Here is a 26709-nt window from a genome sequence, read left to right on the forward strand (position 1 = left end):
CGGAGGTTCCCAGGGGAAGCCAAGGGTCATCTTGCATCCACAGGAACTCCATGGGAACCCCACAGCCCTTCAAGGCTGTCAGCTGCAGAGGCAGGTGGTTCTGGGCCACTGTCCCCAGAAGAGAGGGCGGAGCCTCCCCCAAGCCCTAGTATGCTGACGCACTCCCACGTGCCCAGGCCCAGGGCCACAGACACCCCCGCGGGGGTGCCAAATGGCTGCAAACCTCAGACCAGGCGGTCCAGGCTCTCTGCCCTGCCCCCACTCTGTTCTGATTGGCTGGGATGCCTGGGATGAAGCCACCAGTCGGCAAACATCCCCGTGCTTGCCAGCCCCTCCAAGGGTCACCCACCCATCCTCGCCTCCCAAAGGTGACAGGTGACGCCGGCCTGCACTCTGTACCCATGTGTAACTTCCTCCTGGGGCTGTGAGCCAGGCACCACGGGTACCCCATGGTTGTCGTGTCTGCACAGGCACAGTCTCTTTACAGAAAAACCTCCCTAAGAGGCACCCACACGCTTTCCTATCTCAGTCCTGACAACTGGGGGCCACTGGGATGTCCTACTTACAGGAGGCCACTTGGGACAAGCCCCTTTCTCCCATGGCTAACATCCTCAGGGCTGGAGGTTGCCTGCAGGGTGGGGGTCTGGGTCCTTGTCGGGGGCTGCCCATCTCCCGTGAAAGGCTTCCTCCTTGCTGAGGAACAGGGAACCTTGGGGCAGTAAGAAAGGCCTGAGTGGTTTATTGATGCTAATTTCAGGTGGCTGCCCCTCATGGCCACCAGCCAGTCATCCATTCACATCCTGGTGACTGAGCTCATGTCCAGAAACTGCAAAGGCTCCAGTGGGAATCATGGTACAGAAGGTGGGAGGCTGGCCACACAGGCCCTGCCTCGGGCGGCACAGACTCGGACCAGATCCCGAAGGAGGAGACAGCAGTCCCAACAGAGATTCTGGGGAGGCCAGGCCACACTCCACCCTCACGCAGTGGGTGCCCCAACACTCTCGTCTCCATGGGAACCTTGGCTGGTGCCTCAGGGTGGGGGCAGCCAGACAGGACTGCCGGCCAGCGAGGTCCTTGGGAGGCTGGTGTGATGAGCCAGTCCAGGCTTCCAGGCAGCAGTCACAGGTAAATGTGGCCCTGGGTGGACACGTCCCTGGGGGGCCTTGACCTCCAGCAGTTTCAGGCCAGTGTCCATCCCCAGCTGGATGAGGAGCTGTAGTGCCTGGGGCCCAGGCAGGGCTCAGATGAGGGCAGCATGCCTCTTGGACTTTTGTACAAAATGCGTTTCTGCTTAAACACACACAGGAGTCAGCAGAAAGCCAAGCAACTCGGTCCTGCAGCTCCTGGGACTGGGCAGCAACACAGCACAGCCTGTGGTGCCTGAGTCTGCGGTGGGCGGGCGGTCCCCAGGCCCATCCCACCTCCATGTGGACGCAGCTGGAACCTCAAAGGCCTGGGCCTCACTGCTCTTAGGATGCAGGGAATCTGCTCACCATGGGCTCCAGGGCAGAGGAGCACCCAGGGTCCTGCAGGCTGTCTCTCCCATGGGGCACAGACCCCATGTGCCTGGCTCCCCACCTGGGCTCAGGGACAGAGGCTGCAGTGATGCCCCGGGTTGGTCATACTGAGTGCCATGTGTGGTGAGGAAGGCCTGCAGGTGGGTGGCTCCCCCTCTGCATATGTGGCTGGAATCAGACGAGCCAAGCCAGGGCCGTGTCTGGGCCCATCCCGAGGTCTCGCTGGGCAGCACCCAGCCTTTGTGCATGGGGGCCCCTCCTCTGCGGTGTGTGGAGCTGTGGGTGGACCTTGGGGTCAGACGTTGCTCACCCGGGCCTCCACAGAGGAGACAGTGGTGGGGCCCACATCCCTGTCCAAGGGCCGCTCACGCCGGACATAGCGCGGCTTCCGCACTGAAATAGAGTCAGAGACAGACAGGGTCAGATCAGGGCCTGACATGGCAGGAGGGCAGCAGGCTTCCCTGGGGCTCACGGGAGTAGGGGTGGGCAGCCCCAGGGGAATGGGGGAGGAGGCCCACTGAGCTCCAACTCCTGGAAACCTGGAGCCCCTTGGCCAGGGCAAGGGCCTGGTTCTCCTGAAACACAAAGACACAAGTCACGATTTGCTATAGGGTGGGCGGTGGCCCCCTGCAGTGTACCTGTCCTAAGGCCCAGAAGCTGGGGATGTGACCTCACTTGGAGAAATGGTCTTGGCAGATTTGATTATCTGATGGGCCCTAAATCCAGCGACCAATGTCCTCATGAGAGGGAGGCAGAGAGCAGGAGACCCAGAGGGGAGAAGCCAGCAGAAGGTGGGGCAGTGGTCAGAGGGATGTGGCCACAAGCCCAGGGACATCTGCAACCCCAGAGGTCAGAAGAGGCAGGAGAGACCCGCCTCAGAGCCTCTGGAAGGAGCGGCCCTGCCCACACCTGGAATTCTGACTTCCAGCCTCCGGGATTGTGAGAGAAGACACTTCTATCCTCTTGAGACCCGATTTGCAGACTTTGTTATGGTCATCGTGGGAGACAACGCAGGCGCCTGTGCTTGAACATGGCGCCAGTTGGGAGAAATGAGATGTGTGTTTCACTGGACAGAGCAGATCTAGCCTTGACAGAGTAACTTCTCTGTCCCCCAAAGGAGGATGTCCCCACCTGTCCCTACTCCAGATCTCTGCACGGTGGCAGGAAAAGTCTGGGGAGGAGGAGGGTGACACCTGCTCTGTGGCCTCTGGCTGTGACCTCTGCTCACGGCATCAACCGTGACACGGCTGACATGGTCAAACCAAAGTGCCCGTCACCCTGGAGGGGCCACGGGAGGGCCTGTACCAGCCACCAGCTCCTGGCTCGGGCAGAGCTGGGTCCTGGAGAAGGGCAGAGGGTGGCAGAGGTGACTCTGGACCCATGTTGGGAACCCTTGACACATTGAGTATCTGAGAAATAAAAGGGAAATTCTCACCAGAGACAAGGCACCCGATAGGACGCAGGGTAGGAGGAGCTGACGTACCTGAGGACTGAGGTGGGGGGATCATCACGGCCTTGAAAAGAGGAAAAGGCACAGTGAGAACTGTGGGCAGGACGACCACCAGCCCAGACAGACAGACACCCAGGTGTACAGACACAGGGCCTCTGCCTGCCCATTGGGTACTTACGGCTTCGCCAGGCTGCAGGGCGGGAGCTGTAGGGAGAGCACAGGTGTCACCTGGAGGCCACAGAGCTGCCTCAGCCTGGGAGGGGGGCGTGGCCTAAGGGAGCCTCAGCTTGGGGAGCCCTCAGCCTGTGAGGGTGCCTCAGCCTTGGGGTGCATAGCCTGGGGGAGCCTCAGCTTAGGAAGGGTCCCCTCAGCCTAAACAGGTATTGAGGGGCCATCAGCCTGGGCAGGGGCCCTCTCAGCCTAGGCAGGTGTCTGTGCATCCCTCAGCCTGGGGGTCCACAAGCCTGCAGCGGGTCCCCGGATCCAGGCTCACTCTAGTCCCCACTCCTGTGCCTGTGGGTGCCCTCAGCCAGCCCCTTCACTTGGGATGGTGTCCCCTCATCGCCCTCAATCAAGCCACCCCCTCGCCAGCATCCTGCCATCTCCATGGAGCAGACAAGTCAGTCTGTAGAGTGTCTGCCACCATCACCCTTCACACTGAGATCCCATGACATCCACACAGAGCATTCCTAGGACATGACCACCCCCCATCCTGACACGAGAGCCATGTGACAACCCAGTCCCCTCCAGGCTGCCCAAGATGAGGCTTTGCCCCCAGACACCAGCATCTCGGCCCTGCCCCATGCTGTTCCCCTGGGACCCCTGGCAGGAAGCTACCTCTGTTTCTTCCATAGAAGACCTTGGGCAGCTTGCTGGCTCGCTTGAGGTAGAAGAATGCAGCCACGGAGAGGATGAGGCCCGAGCTGATGAGAAACGTCCCCAGGAAGAGGGAGGCGGCCACCTGAGGGCCCCCTGCGAGCAAGGTGAGGGCTGGCAGTGTGCACACCTGGGCCCCCGCAGGGCTGAGGGTCCTGCATGCAGAGGGGTGGGCCTCCCCTGCTCTCAGCTGACTACCCAGGCATCAGCTGGGGAGTTCTCAGGGGGTGGGCTGTCGAGAGGTCCAGTGTCCCAGCTCAAGCTCCCCATCCCCTCCTCATCACTTGGCACCCACTCAGGGCCCCACAACTCTGGCACAAGGATGTATCCTGGCTTGCCTCACTGCAGCCTGTTGACTGTCACCTGAGTGGCCTTCCCAGCACCAGGACACCAGCCATCTCCACCCCCACAGGATCAGGACAGCCGGCAGACTGATGCCAAGCAGGGGGACTCTGCATTCAGAAGCCTGTGGCAAACGCCCTTCTGACCCTGACATGTAGACAGGAGGCCAGCTACGGCCACACTGGAGCCTCAGGAGGGACGACTTCCAGGCCAACTGTCCTAGATTTGCCACAAAGGAAATGGGCTCAACACTAGACTACATGGGCCTTACCTACCACCCTCCGCTGCAGGGCCCAGCACCATATCACAAGAGGTGGGGGCTGTCTGTGCCCACCTGCCCGAACACTGCTGTTCAGCCCACAACAGCACAAGGCTACTTGCTTCCGGCTCTGCAACTCACAGGCAAGGCCTGAATCCTTGGTCCAGGTCAACATGTCTTCTGCTGAAGGACCAGGGTCTGGAGGATCATAACCCCCATCACGACCCCAACACCTCAGAAGAGGAGGTGGCCTCACTCATCCTCCTGAATCAACTGCAGGCCCAGGGCAAGTCCTGCTCCCTGACTGCAGTGGCCTCAGGTGGCCTGAGTACCATACCTCCATGGCCTGGCCACTCTGTGGCTCCGTAGGTGTCTCAGGTACAATGCAACGCCTGGCAGCAGGAGCAGGCTGGGACCCAGAGTGCCCAGGAGGTGGCTCCTGTGTCTGCCCTGAGGACCAGGTGGCGTAGTGGGCCCTTCTCTCTGCCTACAATGTCTGTAGTCTCCTCAGAGACCTACGTCCTAGAGGAGCTCCCAGGGACAGGGCTGCGGTTCCTCAGAATGTCCTCCCATCGTGGAATACCATACATCTTGGGCTCCCAGGGACTAGGGGGCTTGGGGGGCGGGGGTGGCTAGGAGCAAGGCAAAAGGTTAAGATGTGCAGCCTGTTCAGAGGCATGTGGGGGCCCATGCCAAGTGACCCCAGCCACACCCACCCTTTTGAATCAACCCCAGACCCTGACTTCAAAGCTGATAAAGCCTCCAGACCACGGGCTCTGCTCTGTGAGCAGGGCGGGGTCCTGTGCAGAGCTCTTGGCTGGGGTGGAGTCTGCCCTTGACTGTGGACATGGCCCTGCCGTGGCCAGCATGGGTGACTGGGTCTGCACTGGAAACGGCTCTGATGGTGCCCTGCATCTCCCCAGAACTGGTGTGGTGAGCTGAGAAACTTACCGACACTCTGCCGCCCAGGCATCCCTGTGCTCTTGTTCACAGGGAACTGTGCACCTCGGCCGGCGACTGTGGGGGAGCACAGCGGTCAGTGCTGGAGGACCCCCGGGGAGCCAGAGATGCAGCCCAAATGCAATTGTGGGCCAGAAATGAGAAAGGGAGGTGGCCATGGAGGCAGAGCAGCCCCTGCCCCACAGCTGCTCTGAGGGACATGAGGACTCAGGTAGGGGGCTCTGTGGGTGCCCACGGAGGGACAGTGGCCCAGGTTGGGGGACAACAACCCGGATCCCCGCGCTTTCCTCCAGAACTTGGAGGTGTGGCCCCCTGGTGAGAAGCAGGCAGGAGGATGGGGTGGGGAGGAGGGGTGGGAGGACATACGGCCTCTGCACTCGGAGCTGTTGTGGGTTCCGTTCCTGCACTGGATGCAGCTGACGCTCCCATCCTCGGCTGGGTGCCCATAGCAGCCTGTGCCGGGGGGGGGGGGGGGGGGGACAGGGGATGCAGCTTGAAGCACAGCCATGCCAGCTGGCTGCCTTCAGGGAGCGCTATGCTTTGCATTTGTAAAACTATGTTCATTCCAGAACACTAGTTCACCCATTCTGGAAGTTTGGATGGACTTCAGAAAAAGAAGCCCTTCCATAGGAACTACAGCCTGCCTTTTCTTGCCTGGGGATCCCCATAGGCCCCTTGCTGGACATCTCGGAAATGGCTTCTACAAAAATGGAATCTACAGGTATTAGGAATAGGCCTTCATTTCTTGTAAGAACCGGGCTTCTCTTCTGAAGCAGGTGGACTCTTTTTCCTTCACTTGGCATTTCTTGTAAGGGGATGACCTCAGGGAGGCGTCTCAAGGAGGCCCAAGAATGTGGGGTCCTGGGCACAGACCTGTTGCCAAGGCAGCAATACTCTCGAGGGCTCCCTTGGCCAGCCCTAAGGTAACTGAGCTCCTTCGCAAAACTGCCAGGGTGGCTAAGCATGCGGAAGCCCTGGGCTGTGTGTGCAGGGCAGGACTAGCGACCAGACTTAAAGAGCAAAGGTTGACTTTATGGAGCCTTACAGTGCCCTGGAAAATAGCCTGGGCCTGGCTCACTGGCTCAACACCTTTCCCAGATAGTGAGGAAGGTCACCACCCAGAAGGGCCAGGAACCTGGGCACATGGGGACTCGGGAAGAGAGGAATTCACCCCAACGTAAAGATACTGAAAGTGAGGTCTGGAGGTGGGTCCTTGGCTTGGCTTCTTGGATTCGAGAGGCCTTCAGAAGTCCCATCTGAGAGTCCTTGTGAAAAGGCCAGCAAAGCAGACTTCAAAAAAGCCTATGTGGTCAATCACTGCTTTGGCTAAACTTAAACAATCAGGCCCAATTTAAAGAGGACAGACTTATTTTTAAGACAATTTGTGTCACTGCTATTTTCTCTGGTAGAAAGGGGTAGCTGTAGAGAGAAGTGATCTTTCAGTAGCAGACTGGTCTGGCTGGTGGACAGCAGACTCCAGTCCTGCTCTTTGACCTTGAGGTCCAGCCCCCATAAACTAGACTGGATCCTAAAATCCCCATCTCCCCCAGAGTCTGGCTCTAACTCTCCAAACTAACGTTTCTGCCTCTCACCCACCTCCTAACTTGCAATCACCAAGAACCAAAACTGCCTTTTCCCAAAGCGCTGCAAAGAGATGTGACCTTCAGGGCAGTCAACTTAACAGGTCATGGCAACCTTCTGCCTAACTTGGAATCACCAAGAGCCAAAACTGCCTTTTCCCAAAGCACTGCAAACATATGTGACCTTCAGGGCAGTCAACTTAACAGGTCATGGCAACCTTCTGCCATGCCAGCCTCCTGGAAAGTTCTGGAGAGACTTGGGCTGTGTCAAGGGTTTCCATGGTGCCCCCACCTTCTGCCCACATGCAGAGGCCTCACTGTGGGTGGAGCCCACCCGCAACCCTCTTTCTGACGTGGTCTATGGGATGGCCTGTCCCAGGGCTGAGGGTCAGTGCAACACAGGAGCCAGTGCTTGCCTGGTTCCATCTACTTTCTTTCCCCTTTGCTGACTTCCTGTCCTACAACTTCTTACCCAAATCTCTCCATGGCTACCAACTTGGCTTTCAGTATGTGACACTATCTGAAGGTAAAGTTTCAAGTGGGGACTGAAAGAAACCAGAATATGTCACCACTTGGGCACAGCGACTGTTTTGAGGTGAGGCAATGAGAAAATAGCAGGTGCCAGAAGGCTGCTCTGACCTCCCTTTTCCTTCCCAGAAGCAGGAAACAAACCCCATGAGAGCTGCCCCTTTCCCCCAACCAGCAGGAGATGGGGCTCAGGGGCCTTGTCACCATCCCCCTCGATCCCCTTTAGCAGCCCGTGTCTCAGTCACTTGCCCACAATCACCTCCTCACTCAATCTAATGTGTTAGCACTGAGGTTCTGCCACTTGCTTGGGGCTTCATTTCCTCCTGAGTCACGTAAAATGTCACACATTTGTGTACTTTGCTGCTCCTATCTTATGTCAGCTTGTCTCAACCCAGCTGAAACTCGCTGTGGGGAACAGGCAGTCTTGCCTGCCCCTACCACCCAGGACGAGGCCACCGTGTCCTCCTGGGGTTCTGCCCCCAACTCCCAGGATGAGGCCCCATCAACCCTGCTGCCTCTGCCCACACCCCAGCCCCTCCTTCCCCAGGCCGCCTAGGCTGGTTCACACCAAAGCTCACCTGGGCCACACAGGCTAGTGCCTGGGCAGGTGGCATTGATGTCCCCCGCATCCACACAGCACTCAGGCTGCTGACCCTAGAGGGGAGACAGCGGTGAGTTTCCAGGGCCTGTGGCCAGGTGGCATGTGTGGGCCAGGCCCAGGGTGGTATCCACAAAGGGGCTCCCAGAGAGCTCACCCCTACACCCAGGGCCCAGCCTCTTGTAGTCAGCATCTGGGGACTGCACCTGCTGACCTACAGCAAGGTCAGGACACACGACCACACTGCACAGACCCTCCCTGGGACAGCACTTGCTGTCTGGCAAGCATTTGGAGACTGAATCAACAACTGAGGTGTCTGGCTGGGACCTGTTGGGGCACTCTTCCCCAGCACCCAGACTCCCAAGAGCAGGAAGGAGACTCCCTTGGGCTGACCCAGAGAGCCCGTCAGGGGTGCACTGGAGCAGCCTAGTGGGCAGGGATGGACCCCTCCTGCACTGCCCACTGCCCTCCCTGCCACCCTTTCTCAGGGGTCTCTTGGATCAGGGGCATAGTTGCCATCTCTCGCCTTGTGAGCTACAGGCAGGTGCAGGGCAGGCATTTCAACCATGAAGTTATTAGTCGCCACTTGCAGCTGGTGGCTTTGAAAATCAAAAGATGAGGCTGCTAAGAAAGAAAGCACATATGTTTCTGGACTGTGGTGACTCAGGAAGATAAACCCAGGCTCCCATGGCCTCCCTGGTGAGAGGCCTGGGTGGCTCTCATGATGTGTCTGCCCCTCACTCCCGACCAAACAGCTCACAGTCCTGGACGCCTCAGTGATGCTCCTGCAATTCTACAGACACCCCCTGGGGGGATTCAAGCTTGGCCCCCACAGAGGAAAAGTTTGCCCCAGGCAGCACTTCAGGGGCAAACACGCCGGCCAGGCCCACATGCAGGAGTGGGTGCTTCATTCACAGACCAGATGGTTAGAGGTGCCTCGAGAGGGCGTTCCGGGCAGCTCTGCTCCGTGTTTACCCAGGTTTCCCAAGACCCGGCCAGTGATTGGCAAGGAGCGCCTAAGGGTGGCCAAGAAATGGAGGGTGCCATGGGGGCCAGGAAAGCCTGAGAAGGAAGGCTCAGCTGTCCTGTCCCACCCAACCCAGCTGAGGCAGAGCTGATGGTAGGAAGGCCCACCATCCTGGAGACGGGCACCCAGATGTGTAGACGTGGCCAGGCACCTCCAGGAACCACTGCTCAGCACACCTGTGTCACTGACTTGGTAGTCATGACCTGGCCGAGTTGAGCCTGGAGCAGGCATCTCTGTCCATCCCACTAGCTCTGGCCAGTGCCAGTGGGCAGCTCTGTGGAGACTCCATTTCAGCTCCAAGAAGAGGTCCAGCTGGGCAGAGGGAAAGGAGAGTCTAACAGGCAGAGAGGAGCAGGGGCTCGGGGTAGGGCTGTGCATCAGCTGCCCACCCAGAGGCACCGGCCCCAACCCGACAGGGTATACAGTCAATGTCTCTGGGGCTGGGACAAGGGTGGCGCCCACAGGTGGAAGGGTGAGACCCCCTGGTGAAGGGCCCGCGTGCCACATGACAGGTGCTTACCGCAGTTCCCGAGGATCTGCTAGCAACTTCCACCAGGAGGCCAGCCAGGAGGACGGCACGCTGGAGCGCCATGTCCCGGAGTGCAGGGTCTGTGAGAGAGAGGGGTGCTGTGTGGCCGCAGGTGCCACCTGCCAGAGCAGGGCATGATTGAGGGAGGTGGGCTGGGGCAGAGGACACTTACCTGGCCCTCTTGGACGTGGGCCGCAGACATTCAGGCCCTCGCCACCCTCGATCAGCAGTCGGGGGATTGGTCGCTGGCTCCAGAGTGTCACAACCCTGGAGCCCAGCCTGCAAATCCAGGTGGACAGGTGAGGCCCCGCTGCTGGTCAAGCACAGCCAGACACATCTGGGCCTTGGCCTTGGGGCTCAGGGTCCGGCCAGACTTCCCTTCAGGAGCCCCCAGGGCTCGGCCCGCCCGGATCAGGATCCAACAGACTCCCTCCCTCCCTCTGGCTTTCCACCGCCCGTGCACTGTGGCTTCCCAGAAGGGAGGCTGAACCTGAGTGGAGGGGTCAGGGGAGCTGGCCATCCTACCCACCACTTCATCCTGTCCTTGTAAGACCCGCATTCAATTTCCAGCATTTTCACCCAGAGACAGAACTGTCGGGCGGTGGGTGTGCCTCTGAAGGGCCAGGCCGGTCAGAGGAAGACGAGCTGCCCACCTGCTGTCATCACAGAAGGATCGGGTGAGCAACCTCCAGCTGGGGCGACAGCACAGGGAGCCCTGGGCAAGAGCTTCTGGCGGGCGGTGGGTCCCGAGAGCAGACAGACGAAATAGGACCACCGGCCTCAAGTAAACTTCCTAACACGGAAACCACTCGAGATGAGACAGCACAGGTGATTTAGTGCTCACACTGCCACATCTCTAGAGTAACCAGGGAAACACACTAGCCTGCACGACCCTGGAAGTAAACGTTAGCTGGATTTTTAACCAATTTCTTCAAGGTGGGAACCACAATTATAATCTGTCCCAAACACACAAAAGTCACTTCTAAAAAGACTTTTCTCTTAATAAAAACAGCTGTTGGAGGAAGCTGAGCATGAGGAAGACGAGCTCAGGTTCAAGGGAGGGTGTATCTCAAAGAGCGCACTTGGGCCTGGGGGATGACGAGCGGCTCCGTCCACTGGCCCAGGGCCCAGGGGTCCCAGGCTGGGGTCTGTCCTGTTGCTCACTCTGTGATGGGTTCAGTCCAGGCTGATAGAGCAGATGGCGCTCCCCCAGTCCGGAGTCAAGTACCTCCGTTAAAAACACCAGCTCTTCCCTGGGGCATCGGCCCCTTGCTAGGATGTGAAGTCCCCTCGGTTGCAACTACTGGTGTCACACACACACTGCCACCTTTGATTCAGGAATCAGCTCAGCTGACACCTCCATCTGCTTCTTAACAGACACCACTGACAAGTGTGCACACCATGCCGTCCCTCCTCAGACCCCACCACTACACATGGACTGTGTCTCCTGCAATTTCAGGGGAAAGGACCACACCATCCACGCACCTTGGTTTGGGCTCCGGCCCATCAGCACAGCCATAGGGATCTTTGAATTCCTCTGTACTTTGCCCTCTCATGACTCAGTGGCATCCACCGTGAGGACACTTCCCCTGCCCACTGCCTGCCAATGGCCACATGGCTATTTCCGCATTTTGGCTAACACTGCCGAGGACATTCTTGGGCCCGTTCCTGCATGGTCACTTGCCTTCCTTCTTCTTGGGTCAACATCTGGAAGCACTGGGTCAAGGTAACTCTGGGAAGCTAACGCCCAGCTGTTCTCCGCCATGGCCCCACATGCAGCCCCCGAAGCTCTGAGCGCCTCACCTGTTCTAGCCACACCAGGTCGTGATCACACACTGGCAGGTAGGCGGCGGCTCTCTTCTGTTCCCATCTGTGTTTCTGCAACTAGATATGGTAAGCACCTCTGTCCTGCTTGTGGGCCACTCACACACCTTACATCTCTTGTGACGAGTCTATTCATATCTCTGGGCCAGTGTTCGGCTGAGTTGTTTTTCTATTATTATGTGCTAGCTCTTCACATGTCCTTTGCCAGGTATGTGTACTGCAGACATTTCTCCCATTCTGTGACTTGTCTTTTCATTTTCTTATGGGTCTCTTTAGAAGAACAAATGTTTCATTTTCATAAAATTAACTGCAACCATTTTTTCTCTAATGGTTCTTGCTTTTTTCCATCCTAAGCAGTTTTTCAGATTTCTTAGCATCGTCTACATAAATAATCATGTCCTATGCAAATAAATGCAGCTTTTCTTCTTTACCTTTCCTGGAGGCTTGTTTCAGGGCACAGCATTTGGTCTATGTTAGACAACATGCACTTGAAGGAATCTGTGTTTTGCTTCTGATGGGTGTGGCTCTATAAACAACACTCAGGTCAAGATTCCAGGAACACTGTTCAGACCCTCTATGTCTTCACTGATTTCTTTAGGTCTTTTGTTCTAACAACTGGTGAGAGAAAGTGTTAAAATTGCCTATGATTGTGGAATTGCTTATTATTTCCTTTATTGGGTGCATTTGTAACTGATGTTTTTCTGATGAAACAACCTCTTTATCACTAGAATTTTCCGGTTCTCTTTGGTAATACTCATCTTGAACCTACTTTACCTGATATTAGTACAGCCACTCCAGCCATCTTGTGCTATTTGTATACATACACATTTTGCATCCACTTATTTTCAGCTTGTGATTTTTATACTTAAAGTGAATCTCCCATAGACAGCATGTCATAGGATCTTGCTTATTACTCATTCTTATCATTTCTAACTTTTAACTGGAGAGTTTAGTCCACTAATAATTAATGTAAATATCACTGTGGTTAGACTTAGGTCTACCATTTTATTATTTGTTTTCTACTTGTTCCTTTGTCTTAATACATAAAAAATTATTTTTTTTAGAAGTTTTTGTTCACCGCCCAACTAAGCAGGAAGGAAGAGAGTTTCATACACCTGCTGCCCACACACAAGCAGAGCCTCTCCCACTATTAACATCCTGCCCCAGAGAAGTACTCTGACGAACCTACACGGGCACATCACTCTTGCCTCAAGTCCATGTTTACAACAGGATCACTTTTGATGTTGGGCTTTGGCAAGTGTATAATGACACTGTGGTTGGGTTTAAGGCTACTGTTTTATTTGTTTTCTGTTCATCTCTGCAGTGTTTTACTTCTCTTTCCTGCTTTCTTTTATATTATTTGAATTTTTTTTAAGTTCCCTTTCAATTTATCTTCTAGTTCTTTAGTTATGGTTCTCTGCATTATTTCATGGTTGTTGCTCTGACCCTGTTTCACAGCCTGCTTAGAACACTACAGCACGACGTGTCAAGGCAGAACCTGCAGATCTGTGAACCTTCATGTGATGGCCATCATGCACATTTCACTGCATGCATTACAAACTCAAGACACGTTCTGATTTTTTTCTTTAAATACATATTTCACCTTTTTCTGTGGAATTGTAAATCACTGGACCGCCAGGGAAGTCCCTAAATACATACTTTAAAGAAGACATTTCTCCAGCTATTTACTCTTTTTGATGCTCGTCACTTGCTCATAAAGATCTGAGTTTCACTCTCATAGCATTTACCTTCAGCCAGGAAAAACTTCCTTTAGCATTTCTGACAGTACACAGATGACGGCAACAAATTCTATCAGCTTTCCTTTTTCTGAAACTATCTGTATTTAGCACACGCTGCTGGGAGGTTGACTTTCTTCCAGCACTCCACTGGCCTTCTGATGATAAGTTCCTAGTGTTTGCAGCACTGTGTGTATATAATCTGTTGTTTTTCTCTGGCTGCTTTCAAGATTTTTAAAGTGAATCTTAAAGTGTTCAATAACTTAAAAATGATGTGCCCAAGTGTGGTTTTAGTCACATTCACCCGGTTTGAGACTCCTTGAGCTTCTTTAATCTATAAATCTATGTTTTTCACCGTATTGGGAGAGTCTGTTCTTCAAGCACTTCTCCTGCCCCACCGTGCCTCTTGCCTCCCCTCTGGGCCCCACAGTCACCGTGCATTTCACGCTTCTCGCTGCTCTGTGAGTCCCTAAGGCTCCTCTTGCTTTCCCCCATCACTTCCCCAGTTTGTCTCCAGACCAGATGATTTCTACTCATCTGTCTTTGAAGTCTATGACTACATCTTGTCCTTTCCAGTCTATTATGCCCATTCAGTGAATGTTTTCTTTCAAGTGTTATATTTTTCAATTCTAAAATTTCCATTTGGCTGGTTTTAAAAAACATTTTCTATCCCTCTGCTGAGATTTCCTATGTTTTCGTTCACTAGGAGTGTATTTTCCTTTACGTCACTGAACACAGTTACTTCGTTGGCTCTTAAGTGCTTGTCTAATCACCCAACACCTGAGTCATCACATGATGAGAGTCTGTTGATTGTATTTTCCCTTGAGGATGGTTCACAGCACCCCGGCTCTTTGCATGTGGAGTAACTTTGGATTGCAAAGACTCTGCAATCTGTTATGTTGCAGAGACTCTGAATTCAATTATACTTCTCTGAAGAGAGGAATGGTTTTGATTTGGTGGTAGTGGTTTAGTCGCTAAGTCATGTCTGACTCTTGCGACCCCATGGACTGTAGCCTGCCAGGCTCCTCTGTTCATGGGATTCTCCAGGCAAGAATACTGGAGTGGGTTGCCATTTCCTTCTCCAGGGAATCTTCCCAACCTAGGAATCAATCTTTACAGAGCTACAAGGGAAGCAAGGGAAGAGAGTTTATGGTTATGATTTAGCAGGGAATTAATTACATTAGAATCAAAAAGGAAACCGTCACCATCAATGTTGTGATAAGCGGTGGCCTCACTCTTGGTTGAGGTGGCTTCCTACCTGCCCTGTGCGTGCCTGGTTCAGGGCTTGGCCAGAAATCGGAGCAGAATTTATTTGCATAATTCCTTTTTCTGGGAATTCTCTTGCTCTGCAGCAGCTGCATCTGCCCAGCTCCTCCCCCTGTCCAACAGGAAGAGCGCGGTCTTTCCACCAGAGTTCTAACCACCCCACATCACCGCTGCAACTGCACTGCCCTCAAAGTTAAGACATACAAACAGGAAACACACTCTGGACCCACCACTTCCTCTAAGTTTAAGCTGCCCTCAGAACCTGCCTGCCGTGTCCCTTCTCAGGTGTCCTCAGGCAGCTGCTTCCCGTAGCTTGTTCTTGGTTGATAACTGCCACGTGAGGGAGAGTTGCTTTGTTGGAGATAATTCTTCTACCCTGGGAACAACTAACTGCACTGCATGGTTTTTTTATTCAAAAACCCAATGGTAGGCACAGAGGCTGTTTCCAATGTGCTGCCCCTGGTCAGCAGCAGGGCACATGGAGAGAACTGCCGGGCCACGATGGTCTTGTCTCCACTGGGCAAGAGTCAGCCCCAGGGAAACAAACGGGGGATGGACACCCAAACACTATTCTTGTTTAAGAGTGTGAATCCAGTTGCAAAAAGATTAATTTAAAATAGGAAGTTACACTGAACATTACTTTAGTAGCCCCTTTCATCTCTAAAACATTCCCGAAAGGATGATCAAATTAATCATCTGAAGTTTATTCTCCTATGGTATGTATTTTCACACCTTAGAGGTTTGTCACAGTCTCTTTCTGCTGCAGATCCTGGATCTCCAAGGGATGTGAACCGGCTCACTGTGTAACCACAGCAAGAACAGCAATCATACGGCACCTGCTGTGTGCCAAGCACCACTCTGAATTCTTCACTCATATTAACCCATTCAACCCTCCCAACAATGCCTACAATAGATTCCTTTTAAAGAGGGGAAAACGGGTTTGCACAAGACCACATGGCGAATACATGGCAGGGTGAGGACCAGCCAGGCCTGGTGCCAGAACATCTATCTACCCACCACACTGAACTGGGGTCCAAAGGTTTCTCCTGAAGCCAGTGGGCACTGCTTGTTTTATAGTGTTCAACTAATGCATTTAGCATGTCTGGCCAAGTATGGTGCATGTCTGGCCAAGTATGGTGCAGTTCTACAGAAATTCTCTCTTTTTTATTTTGGCTGCACAGAGAGACTTGTAGAATTTTAATTCCCTGACCAGGGATCGATCCCAGGCCCTTGGCAACGGGAGCACAGAGTCTTAGCCACTGGACTCAGAAATTCTCAATGTAGTAAACAAGGGCATCTGAGACTTTATTTTATTTTATTTTTTTCCCATCTTTCACAGCTTTAAAGTAATGTTCCCAATTACAGAGATAAACATGGCCTCTTAAAACTACATACTTTAGTTTCCAATCACAAAAAATGTGGATTTTCTTTCGCTGAATGAAATTCAGGTTCTCTGATGCCACCTTCTGGATAAAACCCGTGCTAATAAAGCAACAGAGGAGCCCGAGGTTTCTATGAAACTACAGCTTAGAAGTGTCTTGGAAGGCACCTTAGAACAGTTCATATTTCTATTTAGTGCTCCCCCCCACCCCAACTGTAAAAATTCTTCCATAGATTTTCATCAAATTAACTACTGCCCAGAAAAGAAGTAGCTTTACACAGACAATGAAGGAGACGAGACCGTTTCTGCAGTGCCAGTTAACAAGCACCCTCTTGGTGCCGGAACTTGTTGCTGAGCCACATCAGCTTCGGCATAAGGCGTCAGGGATGGTCACACAAGAAAGTGGCTCAGAGGAAGGCAAGGTGTGATTTGCTGGGCTAACTCTTGGCATCATAGCAGGATTTAAAAGGCTGGTTTCCAAACAGAAGCCCTATAATATCTGAGGAAAGCTGCTGGCCTCATCTGGCAGATCTCGACAGCTAATTCCGGGTCCACTCTCTTCTGCTTACAGGCCCATCGGCTGGCCAGTACTAGATTTTGCCATCACAGGTCACTTTTCCGATCTCCGGAAAGGGAGCCGCCATGTTAAAACCTAACTGAGGAAAACGGTCGACGGAAGCCCCCACAGCACAATCCAGATACTTAAAAATTAAGTATAATACACCCCTATTTTTAAAGAATATTAGCTAAAGATTAAAATTGTGTTGTAGAATTTTCTAGCACAAGAAGTTATACATGCCTCCAAGAGTACAAGAAGTAGAAGGTGGTCACTGGGACCCTCTCTATACAGATCTCACATTGTTTGTGAAGTACAGGATTAATTTTTAAGGTAGACCATAACAAATTAAACCTCTACAGGAATCCCTAAAAAAGTAACATAAAAGGGTAGAACTAAAAAGTCAGTAAAGATCACACAAAATTTTTTAAAACTTGGATTCACCAAATAAAAGGCAGGAAAGGAGGAATAGAGAAACAGATGGAAAAACAGAAATCAAACATGAAGGTGGTAGACTTAAACCCAAAGACTCTAATAATCGTACTAAATGTAAATGGACTAAATACTCCATCAAAAAGTAGAGATTAACACTACTAACCATTAGGGAAATGCAGCAAATATACTACTCCACAACCATGAGGATGGCTGCTATCAAAAAAACCCAGAAAAAATGAATGTGGAGAAATTTCCACCACCTTTTCTATTGCTGGGGAAAATGGTAAGTGGTGCAGCTGCTATAGAAAAGGGCAGGGCAGTTTCTCAAATAAAACACAGAATTACCATATGATCCAGCAATTACACTTGTGATTATACACTCAAAAGAATAAAAAACAGGGTCTTTAAGAGACGTTTGTACACTGGTGTCCACAGCAGCATTATTCACAATAGCCACACACACACACAAAGGGCAGAAACAACCCAGATATCCATCAATGAATGAAGGAACAAAATGTGGCCCATCCATACAATGGAATATTATTCAGCCTTATACAGGAGGAAATTCTGACACGCGCTATAACATGGGTGACAGAATAAAAAGTGAAATCAGCTAGTCACTAAAGGACAAATAATGTATGATTCCACTTATATGAGGTCACCAGGGTCATCAAATCCATAGAGACAGAAAGTAGGAGAGTGGGTGCCAGGGGCTGGGCAAGAGGGATGGGAGTTAGTGTTTAATGGGGATAGTTTCAGTTTGGGAAGATGGAAAGTTCTAGAGGCAGATGGTGGTAAGTGTTGTACAATATCATAAAAATTCTTAACATTTATAGGCTACAGACTTTAAAATGGTTAAAGTGGTAAATTTCATATTATGTCTATTTTACTGCAATAAAATATCTAGAAAAAATGAAAATATATAATACATATAAGGTGCCTCATAAATGATAGTTATTAAAGTTTTTTTTTAAATAGAGACTGTCAGATTGAATAAAAAAGCAAGACCAAATGATATGTGCTTTGTAAGAAACAAGTTTGACTCTTGTATAGATATATATAAATAATATGCATAATATACATATTTTAGAAAACATGAATTTTTGCCTAACTGAAAAAATTATGACAGTTTGATTCCACTTGTTTAAATTAGTATGAATAGATTGCTAGGTTTCTAATTTTAAAAATAGATATGCGACAAGTAACAAAGGTTTGCTGTACAGAGTGGGGAACTATTGTCAATATCTTGTAATAATCTACAATGGAAAATATAAAAAATAATATATGTGTTTATGTACAACTGAATCACACAAAAAAAGAATTATACATTTTGAAATTTGTAATGTTTATCTTTTTGCCAGTTTTTCTAAATGTCCTATGGACATCTAATAATGTATGAGATACAAAATTTTAAATATTTTATGTAGGATATAAGGTTAATATAAATTAATATACGTAGAAATCCATTATATTTAAATTATTAATGACATCATTCAAGATGCTCCTATTTTTATTTTTTCTGCACTTGATAAAATATTCTCAGAGAAATATTAATATGTCTTACCATGATTATATATTTTTTCTTTTCCCTTATATTTCTTCTGATTTTTACTTTATGTATCTTTGTTTCTTTGTTGTTACGTGTCAAATGGTTTTATGTCTATCTTCTTTGTGAACTGTACTTTTTATCATTAAAAATATTCATCTTTGTTTCATTTAAAAATAAATAAAATTTTAAAAGAAGCAAATATTTTAAAAAAGAAACAAGTTTGAAACATAAAGACACAGAATATTGAAAGCACAAGATGGAAAAGATAGCCTATACAATTACTTAGCATAAAATACTCATGCCAATATACTGATACCAGACAAAGCAGACTTCAAGAAGATAACTGTCTTAGAGAAGAGAGGGACCTTTCACAACAATAACACCATAAATTCATCTTCTTGTATTGATTTGTATGTTCTCAATAAAACCTTCCAAATACCTGAAATTGACAGAACTAAAAGGAAAAAGACAGATCCACAACAGTGATCAGAAACTTTAATATCCTTCTTTTAATAACTGATTGGATGAGTAGACAGAGAAAAAAAGGATGTATCAACTGACTCAACTTAACTCACAAGTATAGAATATGACACTCAACAAAAGTGTATTACACATTCTTAAGTGCAAACAAAATATTCACTAACAGACCATATGATAGACCATAAGACAAGTGTCAACAAATTCAAAGGGTAAAAATCATACAGAATATATTCTCTGACTAAATGTAATTATATTAGAAATCAATAACAAAAGATACTCAGAAAATCTCCAAATATTCATAAATGAAACAACAGACTTCTAAATTACTCATGGATCAAACACAAGAAAATGTCAAGTATCTTTAACAAAAAGATAAAGTGCAACCTATCAGATTTTGTGTAAGAAACTAGAGCAGTGCTTAGAAAGAAATTTGTGGTTTTTAATGCCTATATAAGAAAAGCAACTGAACTGAACTGATAAGAAAAGACAAGTATAAAATCATTGATCTACGCTTTCATCTAAGAAGACAGAAAAAGAAGAGTGAATTAAACCATATGAGGCAGATGAAGGGAAATAACAAGAGTGGAAATGAATGAAACAAAAAATGAACAGAAATTAGAGAAAGTAAGCCAAGTCAAAAGTTGGTTCTTTGAAGCGAATTATCTACATAGAAATTAAAAAGCAGGCAGGCATCACTACAAATACTACAAACCTGGTGGGACCATCAGTCAATAATTATAAACAACTTTACACCAATATATTCAACAACCTAGAGGAAATGACCAAATTTATTTAAACATACAAATTAACAAAAATGACACAAGATGAAGAAGAAAATCTGAACAATCTTATATACATTAAAGAAACTGGGAGCTTTTCTGGTGGTCCAGTGGTTAAGAACTTACCTTGCAATACAAGGGACACTGGTTCGATCCCTGGTGTGGGAAGAGCCCACATGCTGTGGAGCAACTGAGCCCACGCGCCGCAACCCCCGGGTCTGCACACCTAGAGCCCATGCTCTGCAGCAAGAGAAGCCACCGCACTGAGAAGCCCCTGCTCTACAATGACACAGGAGCCACAGCTTGCCACAGCTAGAGAAAGCCCGTGAGCAGCAGCAAAGGCTGAGCACAGCCAAAAACAAAGAAATTTTCTTTTAAAGAAACTGAGTTAATAACATTAAAACGTCCCACAAAAAAAAGCAATGAACCCAGATGTCTTTAATAGTGAAGTCTATCAAAAAATTAAGGAAGAATTAATGCCTATACTATACAAAGCCCTTCAGAAAGCAGAGGGGAAGGCACCTGTTCCAACCCGGTTATAACTCCAGCAAGCAGGACTCGGACCCAGACCAGCAAAACCAGACAGAAATCCAGACAAGAACATCACAAGGGGAAAAAAGCAGACTAACATCCCTCATGAACACAGACCCCCAAACTCTTAACAAAACATTAGCAAACTGCATGCCTGCATTCAGCAAATACTGAAAGGTGACAAAACCCGACCTAACAAGTTTCTTCCAGGAACGTAAGACTGACTTTACATCAAAACCAGTAATAAACCACTTTAACAGAATAAATGGGTTCTACTAAATGTAACCATTTTAGCAGATGCAAAACAAGCATTTGACAAAATTTCAGGCCCATTCATAATAACACTCAATAAACTGAAAACAGAAGGAGATATCCTCAGCATGAAGAAAGACATCCCCAAACAACCCACAGCTAATGACAGGCTGGTGGAGACGAGGCTGAGGACACTCAGCCTCTGCAGGGCTAGTCAACACTGCCCTGGGGCTCAAGCCAGAGCAGTAACGACAGAAAACAAAGCAGAAGCCACAAGGATTAGAAACAGGAGAGATCCTGCCTCTGTGCTTGCAGCATGATTGTTCATATGGGAAATCGTAGAAAATTTTAAAAACCTACTATGATTTGTAGGTGAATTCAGCAATGTTCCAAGAATATAAAGTGAAAATGCAAAATCAGCTGTTATTTCTATACACTGGCAACAAGTGATTGGAAAATGAAACTTAAATAAATATTAATATCATTTACAACAGCATCCAAAAACAATCTATTGGTGGGGATAAATTTAATAAAAAATGTGTAAGGAAAAAAACAAACAAACAAACAAACAAAAAAAATGTGTAAGAACTGTACACAGAAAACTACAAAATAGTGCTGAGAGAAGTTCAAGATCCAAATAATGGAAAGATATACTATAATGGTATATATATATATATATGTATATATATATATATATATACATATATATATATATACATATATATATATATCAGCACAAACACACACACACATATATGTGTGATATCTCCATTAATCCATGTGAAAGAACTAGAAGACTCAATATTATTAAGATTAACTTCTCCCCAAATTGATCCAATATTTTATATAATCCCAAACAAAATTACAGCAGGCTTTTTTTGAGGAACTGTCACAAAACAGTGTGAACTGATGAATAGACATTAGTGTAACAGATACTGACCCTCACAAAAAGTCAAATGATTTGTGACAAGGTGCCAAAGTAATTCAATGGGGAAAGGAAAATTTTTCCAACAAATGGTACTGGACAGCTGGTTACTCACATGGAATAAAAAGTGAACCTAGGACTTCCTTGGTGATCCTGTGGTTAAAAATCCACCTGCCAATGCAGGAGACACAGGTTCGATCTCTGGTCCCAGCATCACACTACGGAGCCTGCACTCTAGAGCCCACAAGCCACAACTACTGAAGCTTGCAGCCCCTAGAGCCTGTGCTCCAGCACTGCAATGAGAAACTCGCGCACCCCACTTGCCACAACTAGAGAAAGCCTGTGCAAAAATGAAAACCTACTGCAGCCAAAAGAAGTGAAACCAGACTCACAGCTTATGAAAAATTAATTAGAGATGGCTCACAGACCACCTGATGTGAAGAGCCAACTCACTGGAAAAAGACCCTGATTATGGGAAAGATTGAAGGCAGGAGGAGAAAGGGACCACAGAGGACAAGATGGTTGGATGGCATCACTGACTCAATGAACGTAAGTTTGAGCAAGCTCTGGGAGATGGTAAAGGACAGGAAGGCCTGGTTTGCTGCAATCTGACTGGGTTTTGCAGTTGCAAAGAGTCGGACACAACTGAGCAACTGAACAACACAGACCTAAACACAAAACTGAATCTATTAACTTTCTACAAGAAATTACAGGAGATTATCTTTGTGATTTTTGACTGTGTGCATGCATGCTCAGTCGCTTCAGTTGTGTCCGACTCTGTGTGACCCTATGGACGATAGTCTGCCAGGCTCCTCTGTCCACGGGATTCTCCAGGCAAGAATACTGGAGTGGGTTGCCATGCTCTCCTCCAGGGGATCTTCCCGACCCAAGGATCGCACCCATGTCTCTTCTGTCTACCTGCATCGGCAGGCAGGTTCTTTACCATGAGCACCACCTAGTAAGCCCATGATTTTTGGTTAGGCAAAGATTTTTAAATAGAACACAGAAAGCATGAACCAAAAAAGAAAAACTGACAAAATGAACTTCAACAATATTAAACACTTTTGCTCATTAAAATTCACCATTATGGTGGATATAGTCTATGCATTTGCCAAAACCCACAGAAAGTTATAACATAGTGTATACTTTAATATACGCAAAAAAATCAACAACACCCACCAGGGATGTCAGGATGGAAAGCAGACTGTGACCACCGAATCTAACTGTATCACAACATATGACAGTAACACACAGGAGGGGAGATGAGAGTGTTTAGAAAACACTCTTTAGAAACTGTTAAGACCAATGATAAGAAGAAACAGAATATAAAACATGGTACTCAAGTTGATAATTTTGTTTCTTAAGGTGGGGAGGTATATTGGTGAACAATTCTGAAACTGCCTTCTAAATACACTGGGGTGGGACAAATAAGAAAATGACAGCAATGGTGGTGAGAAGGTTACACATAAGCACTTTTGTTACAGATTACAGGTTACAGACACACAGGTGAACAGGTATATACTTACCTATCTGCTAAGAGGCCTACAAGCAATGACACCCCAGCAGCAATGCCCACAAACGACTGCCTGGTTCCTGGTCTCTAAATCCCACTCTCCAATGAAATGAACTAGCGCTCCTTGGAGAGCTGTGGCAGGAACACTACGAGAGGAAGAGAAGCTGGAGTGGTTGGCAGTGTGAGAAAGGGAAGAAGTTCTTAAAAGTAGGATCTGGGGGTTGATGATGTCCTGGTGGTTAAGGCTGGAACAGGTGAGCAGCCAGACAAACAGCACGGAGCTGGGTCCCCTTCAGAGTGCAGACACACACGCACAAGTCCGTCCTCCTCATGGAAATTCCAGACCACACGGTGGGTCTTCCCTGAGCTTAGCTTCCACCCTCAGGAGGGTGGGCTGCCTCCATGAGTGGCTGCCAAAGAGACCAGAGAACAGGACAAGGAGCAACTCTCCTTGGCAGACACCACCTGAGTCAGGTGGCCAGGCTGACAGCCCCCATGATGTCGTACAAATGTCAGCTGCCCTGATGTGATGTGACAAGAGGGCCACCTCACTTCTGGGGTCCTCTTTCCAAAAACCCACAACCCCTGTCCAACCAGGAGAGAACACAACAAACCCCAAACCAGGGACATGCTACAAACACCAGAGGAGGCCTCCTCATAGCTGTCAAGGCCACGGAAAGGTAGGATCCTGGATGGGATCCAGGGCAGAAAGAGGACCCTGGGGCAGCATATGACCTGAAGCCTGGAGTGCCGGGAACAGTAACAGAGCACTGTCCTGTTTTAGCTTCCACAAATGTGCTTCGGTTTGCAACTTTTCTGTAAATCTAAAACTACTCCAAAAGATTTTAAGTTAATTTTTAAAAGACACCATTAATAATGTGAATAGGCAAGTTCAAACAATGGAAGGTAATATCTATCTATCTGTATTAAACCCCAGTGTCCTGCATTATAGGCAGATTCTTTACCAACTGAGCCAGGGTTTCCCAGGTAGCAGTAGTGGTAAATAATCCGCCTGCCAACGCAGGAAACATAAGAACTGTGGGTTCAGTCCCTGGGGTGGGAAGATCCCCCGGAATAGGAAATGGCAAGCTGATCCAGTATTCTTGCCTGGGAAATCACATGGATGGAGGAACCTGGCAGGCTACAGTCTGTGAAATCATAAAGAGTTGGACATGACTGAGCATACACACACAACACACACCTGTCTCGGCTTGTATCCAGAGACCTAAAGGACCTGCTCAGATGCCTTGAGTGGGTGCCACAGGCCCAGCATCAGTGTTCAAGCACATGCAAATGGAAGACAAAAGCAAACACCGCTCTGCCCACCAGGCCCACACGGCAGTCTCATGCCCACAGAACACACTTGGAAGAATGTGCACAACTCTGTCACCCAAGGCAATGCCAGGAACCCACCCAAGTGCCTCCAGGGACAGGGATCATGCTGAGGACAACCAGGGCCACTCCACAGACCACAAGGTCTAACACGGCACCACAAAGGAACGTGGCAGAAGTCAGAAATGTGCCTGCTTCTGGGAGGCGGGTCTGGGAAGGCTTAGGAAGTCTCAGTCAGTCCAGGGCAGCATAGACAAGATGCTGCTCCTCACAGAACTGGGTCTGGGAGGCCAAAGATCCAGGTGCTGGCAGATCTGAGTTTGGTGAGGCCCTTTCTGGACTGCAGAAGGCTTCCTTCTCAAGATCCTCCAGGCCCTTCCTTGGTGTGCAAGCAATTGTGCTCCTCCTGTTGCTAGGGTATTGATCCCCTCATGGGCCCCACCTCACCCTGAGCACGCCCAAGGGCCCAGCTGTAGACACCATCACATAGGGGTCAGGGCTTCCACCTGACAATCCAGAGGACACGACACGAGGGAGCTTCAGGGATGACAGAAGCGTTCTCTATCACCATGATGTGCCGGCTACACAGCTGTATACATTTGTCAAAATTGGTCAAAGTGTATCTATGCACCTCACTTATGTGAATTATACTTAATCATGAACTGAATAATTGCAATTCATTTTCAATTTTGAAAATCTTAGCCAAAAACCTAAGGAATTGGGTACACAAACTTCTTCAAGGTAATTAAAAATTGGGTGAGAATTTAAATTGTACCATGTTTTCTTTCACAACTCATTTTTCCTTAGAGGAACTGGTTTCAAGGAAGAAGTCACTGTGATTTCTGAACAAATAACACTTAACGTATCCAGGGAGAATTATTCTGGTCCATCAACTTCCTGATGCTGAGAAAAGCTGAGATCAAGAGGAGAAGGGGGCAACAGAGGATGAGATGGTTGGATAGCATCACTGACTTAATGGACATGTGTTTGAGCAAACTCAGGGAGATAGTGATGGACAGAGAAGCCTGATGTGCTGCAGTTCATGGCATTACAAATAGTCGGATACGACTGAGCTACTGAACAACAACAACAACAACAATCAACTGGGGTTGGGTGCTGGCCAGAAAACCACATGAAAGCCTTTCCAACAGGAGGCCCTGCCCGGGGGTTCACGATGGGAACGCACGCTTCGCCAACCTTCCCGGCGGCTGTGGCTGGAGAGCGGAGAGGGGCAGGGGGCCAACCGTTTGAAAGTTCACGTTGCTGATCTTTGCTTTTGCTTCTCCCGCTGGATCTCCAGATCCTCAGTGAGGCCACCGCTCGTCAGCTTCTCAGCAAGCAAAGGGCGCCGAGGCGGAACGTGGACAGAATGAGAACACAGACTCCTCGTTCACATGCTCCGCGTTCCGAAAATCCCCCCGCGCTCATGGAGGATAATCAGCGCAGTTACCGGTCTGACTGCTATACAGAAAACACTCCAGGCTGCTGACACGCTCTGTGGCCTCAGCAGCGCCGAGACGATGCTGCCGGAGGACCCCTGGAGACTTGCTGGAGGGGGTTCTTGGTCTTGGGGACGCAGGATTCTCAGTGATGCGGTGATCAGAGGGCGTTCTTCAACTGAATTACCGGACAATTCACAGCTTACCTCGCGGAGCTGGGCAATGCAGGAGAGGCGGCAGCGCCCTCGGGGTGCCGGTGACCCCTCGAGACGCGGCCGCTCCGCCTTTGGGAGGAGCGCCCGGGGTGGGGTTGGGGCGCGCATGTGCCAGGAGAAACTTTCCGGAAAACCCGGGTTTTATTTCCTCCGAGGAGCTGGTGAGATCACTGTGGCGGTTCAGATTCCGGCTAACACAGACTGCTGTGGGGGTGCTGGGAGGAGCGGAGAAGGACGGGACCCAGCGCTACCCCCGGCGCCGCAGGGGCCCCGGAACAGGACAAAAGGGCCACCTGGGCGCTCGGGCACCTCCGAAGAGCGCGTTACCGCGAACGCGGCGCTGTGAGACGCGCGTCCGAACCCCGGTATCAAATAAACGGAAAATAAGCGTCAATTAAATCGTCCTGATGACGACGCACACAGACCCCGCTGAGCCACAGTGGACACTCTAGGGGCGATAAACCCACTCTCTGGCCCTCCCGCGCGGCGGAGGCGTCCGGAGCCGGTGACGGGGGCGGGGGCCGCGGAGAAGCAGAGTGGCCGTACCCCGCGCCCCCGCCCCACCCCGCCACTGAAGCCTTGCCGGGGGGCCGCACCCTGAGGGCCGCCCCAGCCCCTGGCCCGCCCCCGCGCGCCCGCCCCCCCCCGGCCCCTCACTCACCCCCGCGCCCTTCGAGTTCCTCTTTCGTAACCCCCGCCCTCCAGGCGGTCGCGTTGTGCCCCCTGGGACTTGTAGTCTCTCCGCCACCCGAGCCAGAGCGCCAGGGAGCGTGGCTCCCAGCCCAAAACTACACCTCCCGGCGGTCCACGCTATAACCTGCCCGGTCAAG

At 49.8% G+C, this 26709-nt stretch overlaps 1 protein-coding gene across 5 annotated transcripts; it reads right to left on the reverse strand.

Annotated features, from left to right (window-relative positions):
- Positions 1-722: 722 nt before the first annotated feature.
- On the reverse strand, positions 723-26430 carry C11H1orf159 (chromosome 11 C1orf159 homolog). 5 transcript variants are annotated; one of them, XM_070474108.1, is made up of 12 exons: positions 24307-26430; positions 21496-23039; positions 9839-9945; positions 9658-9746; positions 8091-8166; positions 5771-5857; positions 5396-5461; positions 4520-4642; positions 3805-3939; positions 3146-3171; positions 3001-3031; positions 723-1910 (listed from the first exon to the last, which is right to left on the reverse strand). In XM_070474108.1, coding segments are annotated over exons 2-12 (840 nt in total). In that variant the 5' UTR covers positions 21498-23039; positions 24307-26430; the 3' UTR covers positions 723-1812. The 5 variants fall into 5 exon arrangements, with proteins under 5 accessions (XP_070330209.1, XP_020729342.1, XP_020729334.1 ...); XM_020873683.2 differs by lacking the exons at positions 21496-23039; positions 24307-26430 and adding an exon at positions 19799-20032; XM_020873675.2 differs by lacking the exons at positions 4520-4642; positions 21496-23039; positions 24307-26430 and adding an exon at positions 11152-12105.
- Positions 26431-26709: the final 279 nt, after the last annotated feature.

Source organism: Odocoileus virginianus, chromosome 11, assembly GCF_023699985.2.
Source record: "Odocoileus virginianus isolate 20LAN1187 ecotype Illinois chromosome 11, Ovbor_1.2, whole genome shotgun sequence".
Lineage (NCBI taxonomy): Eukaryota > Metazoa > Chordata > Mammalia > Artiodactyla > Cervidae > Odocoileus > Odocoileus virginianus.

Bases quoted from the DNA above. Each gene is read 5' to 3' on its own strand.
- C11H1orf159 (XM_070474108.1), bottom strand. The intron at 8,167-9,657 runs GTAAGCACCTGT...TCTCCCCTCTAG, and splicing joins GCAGATCCTCGGGAACTGCG to GGTCAGCAGCCTGAGTGCTG. The intron at 5,462-5,770 runs GTATGTCCTCCC...GCTCCCCCACAG, and splicing joins CAGCTCCGAGTGCAGAGGCC to TCGCCGGCCGAGGTGCACAG.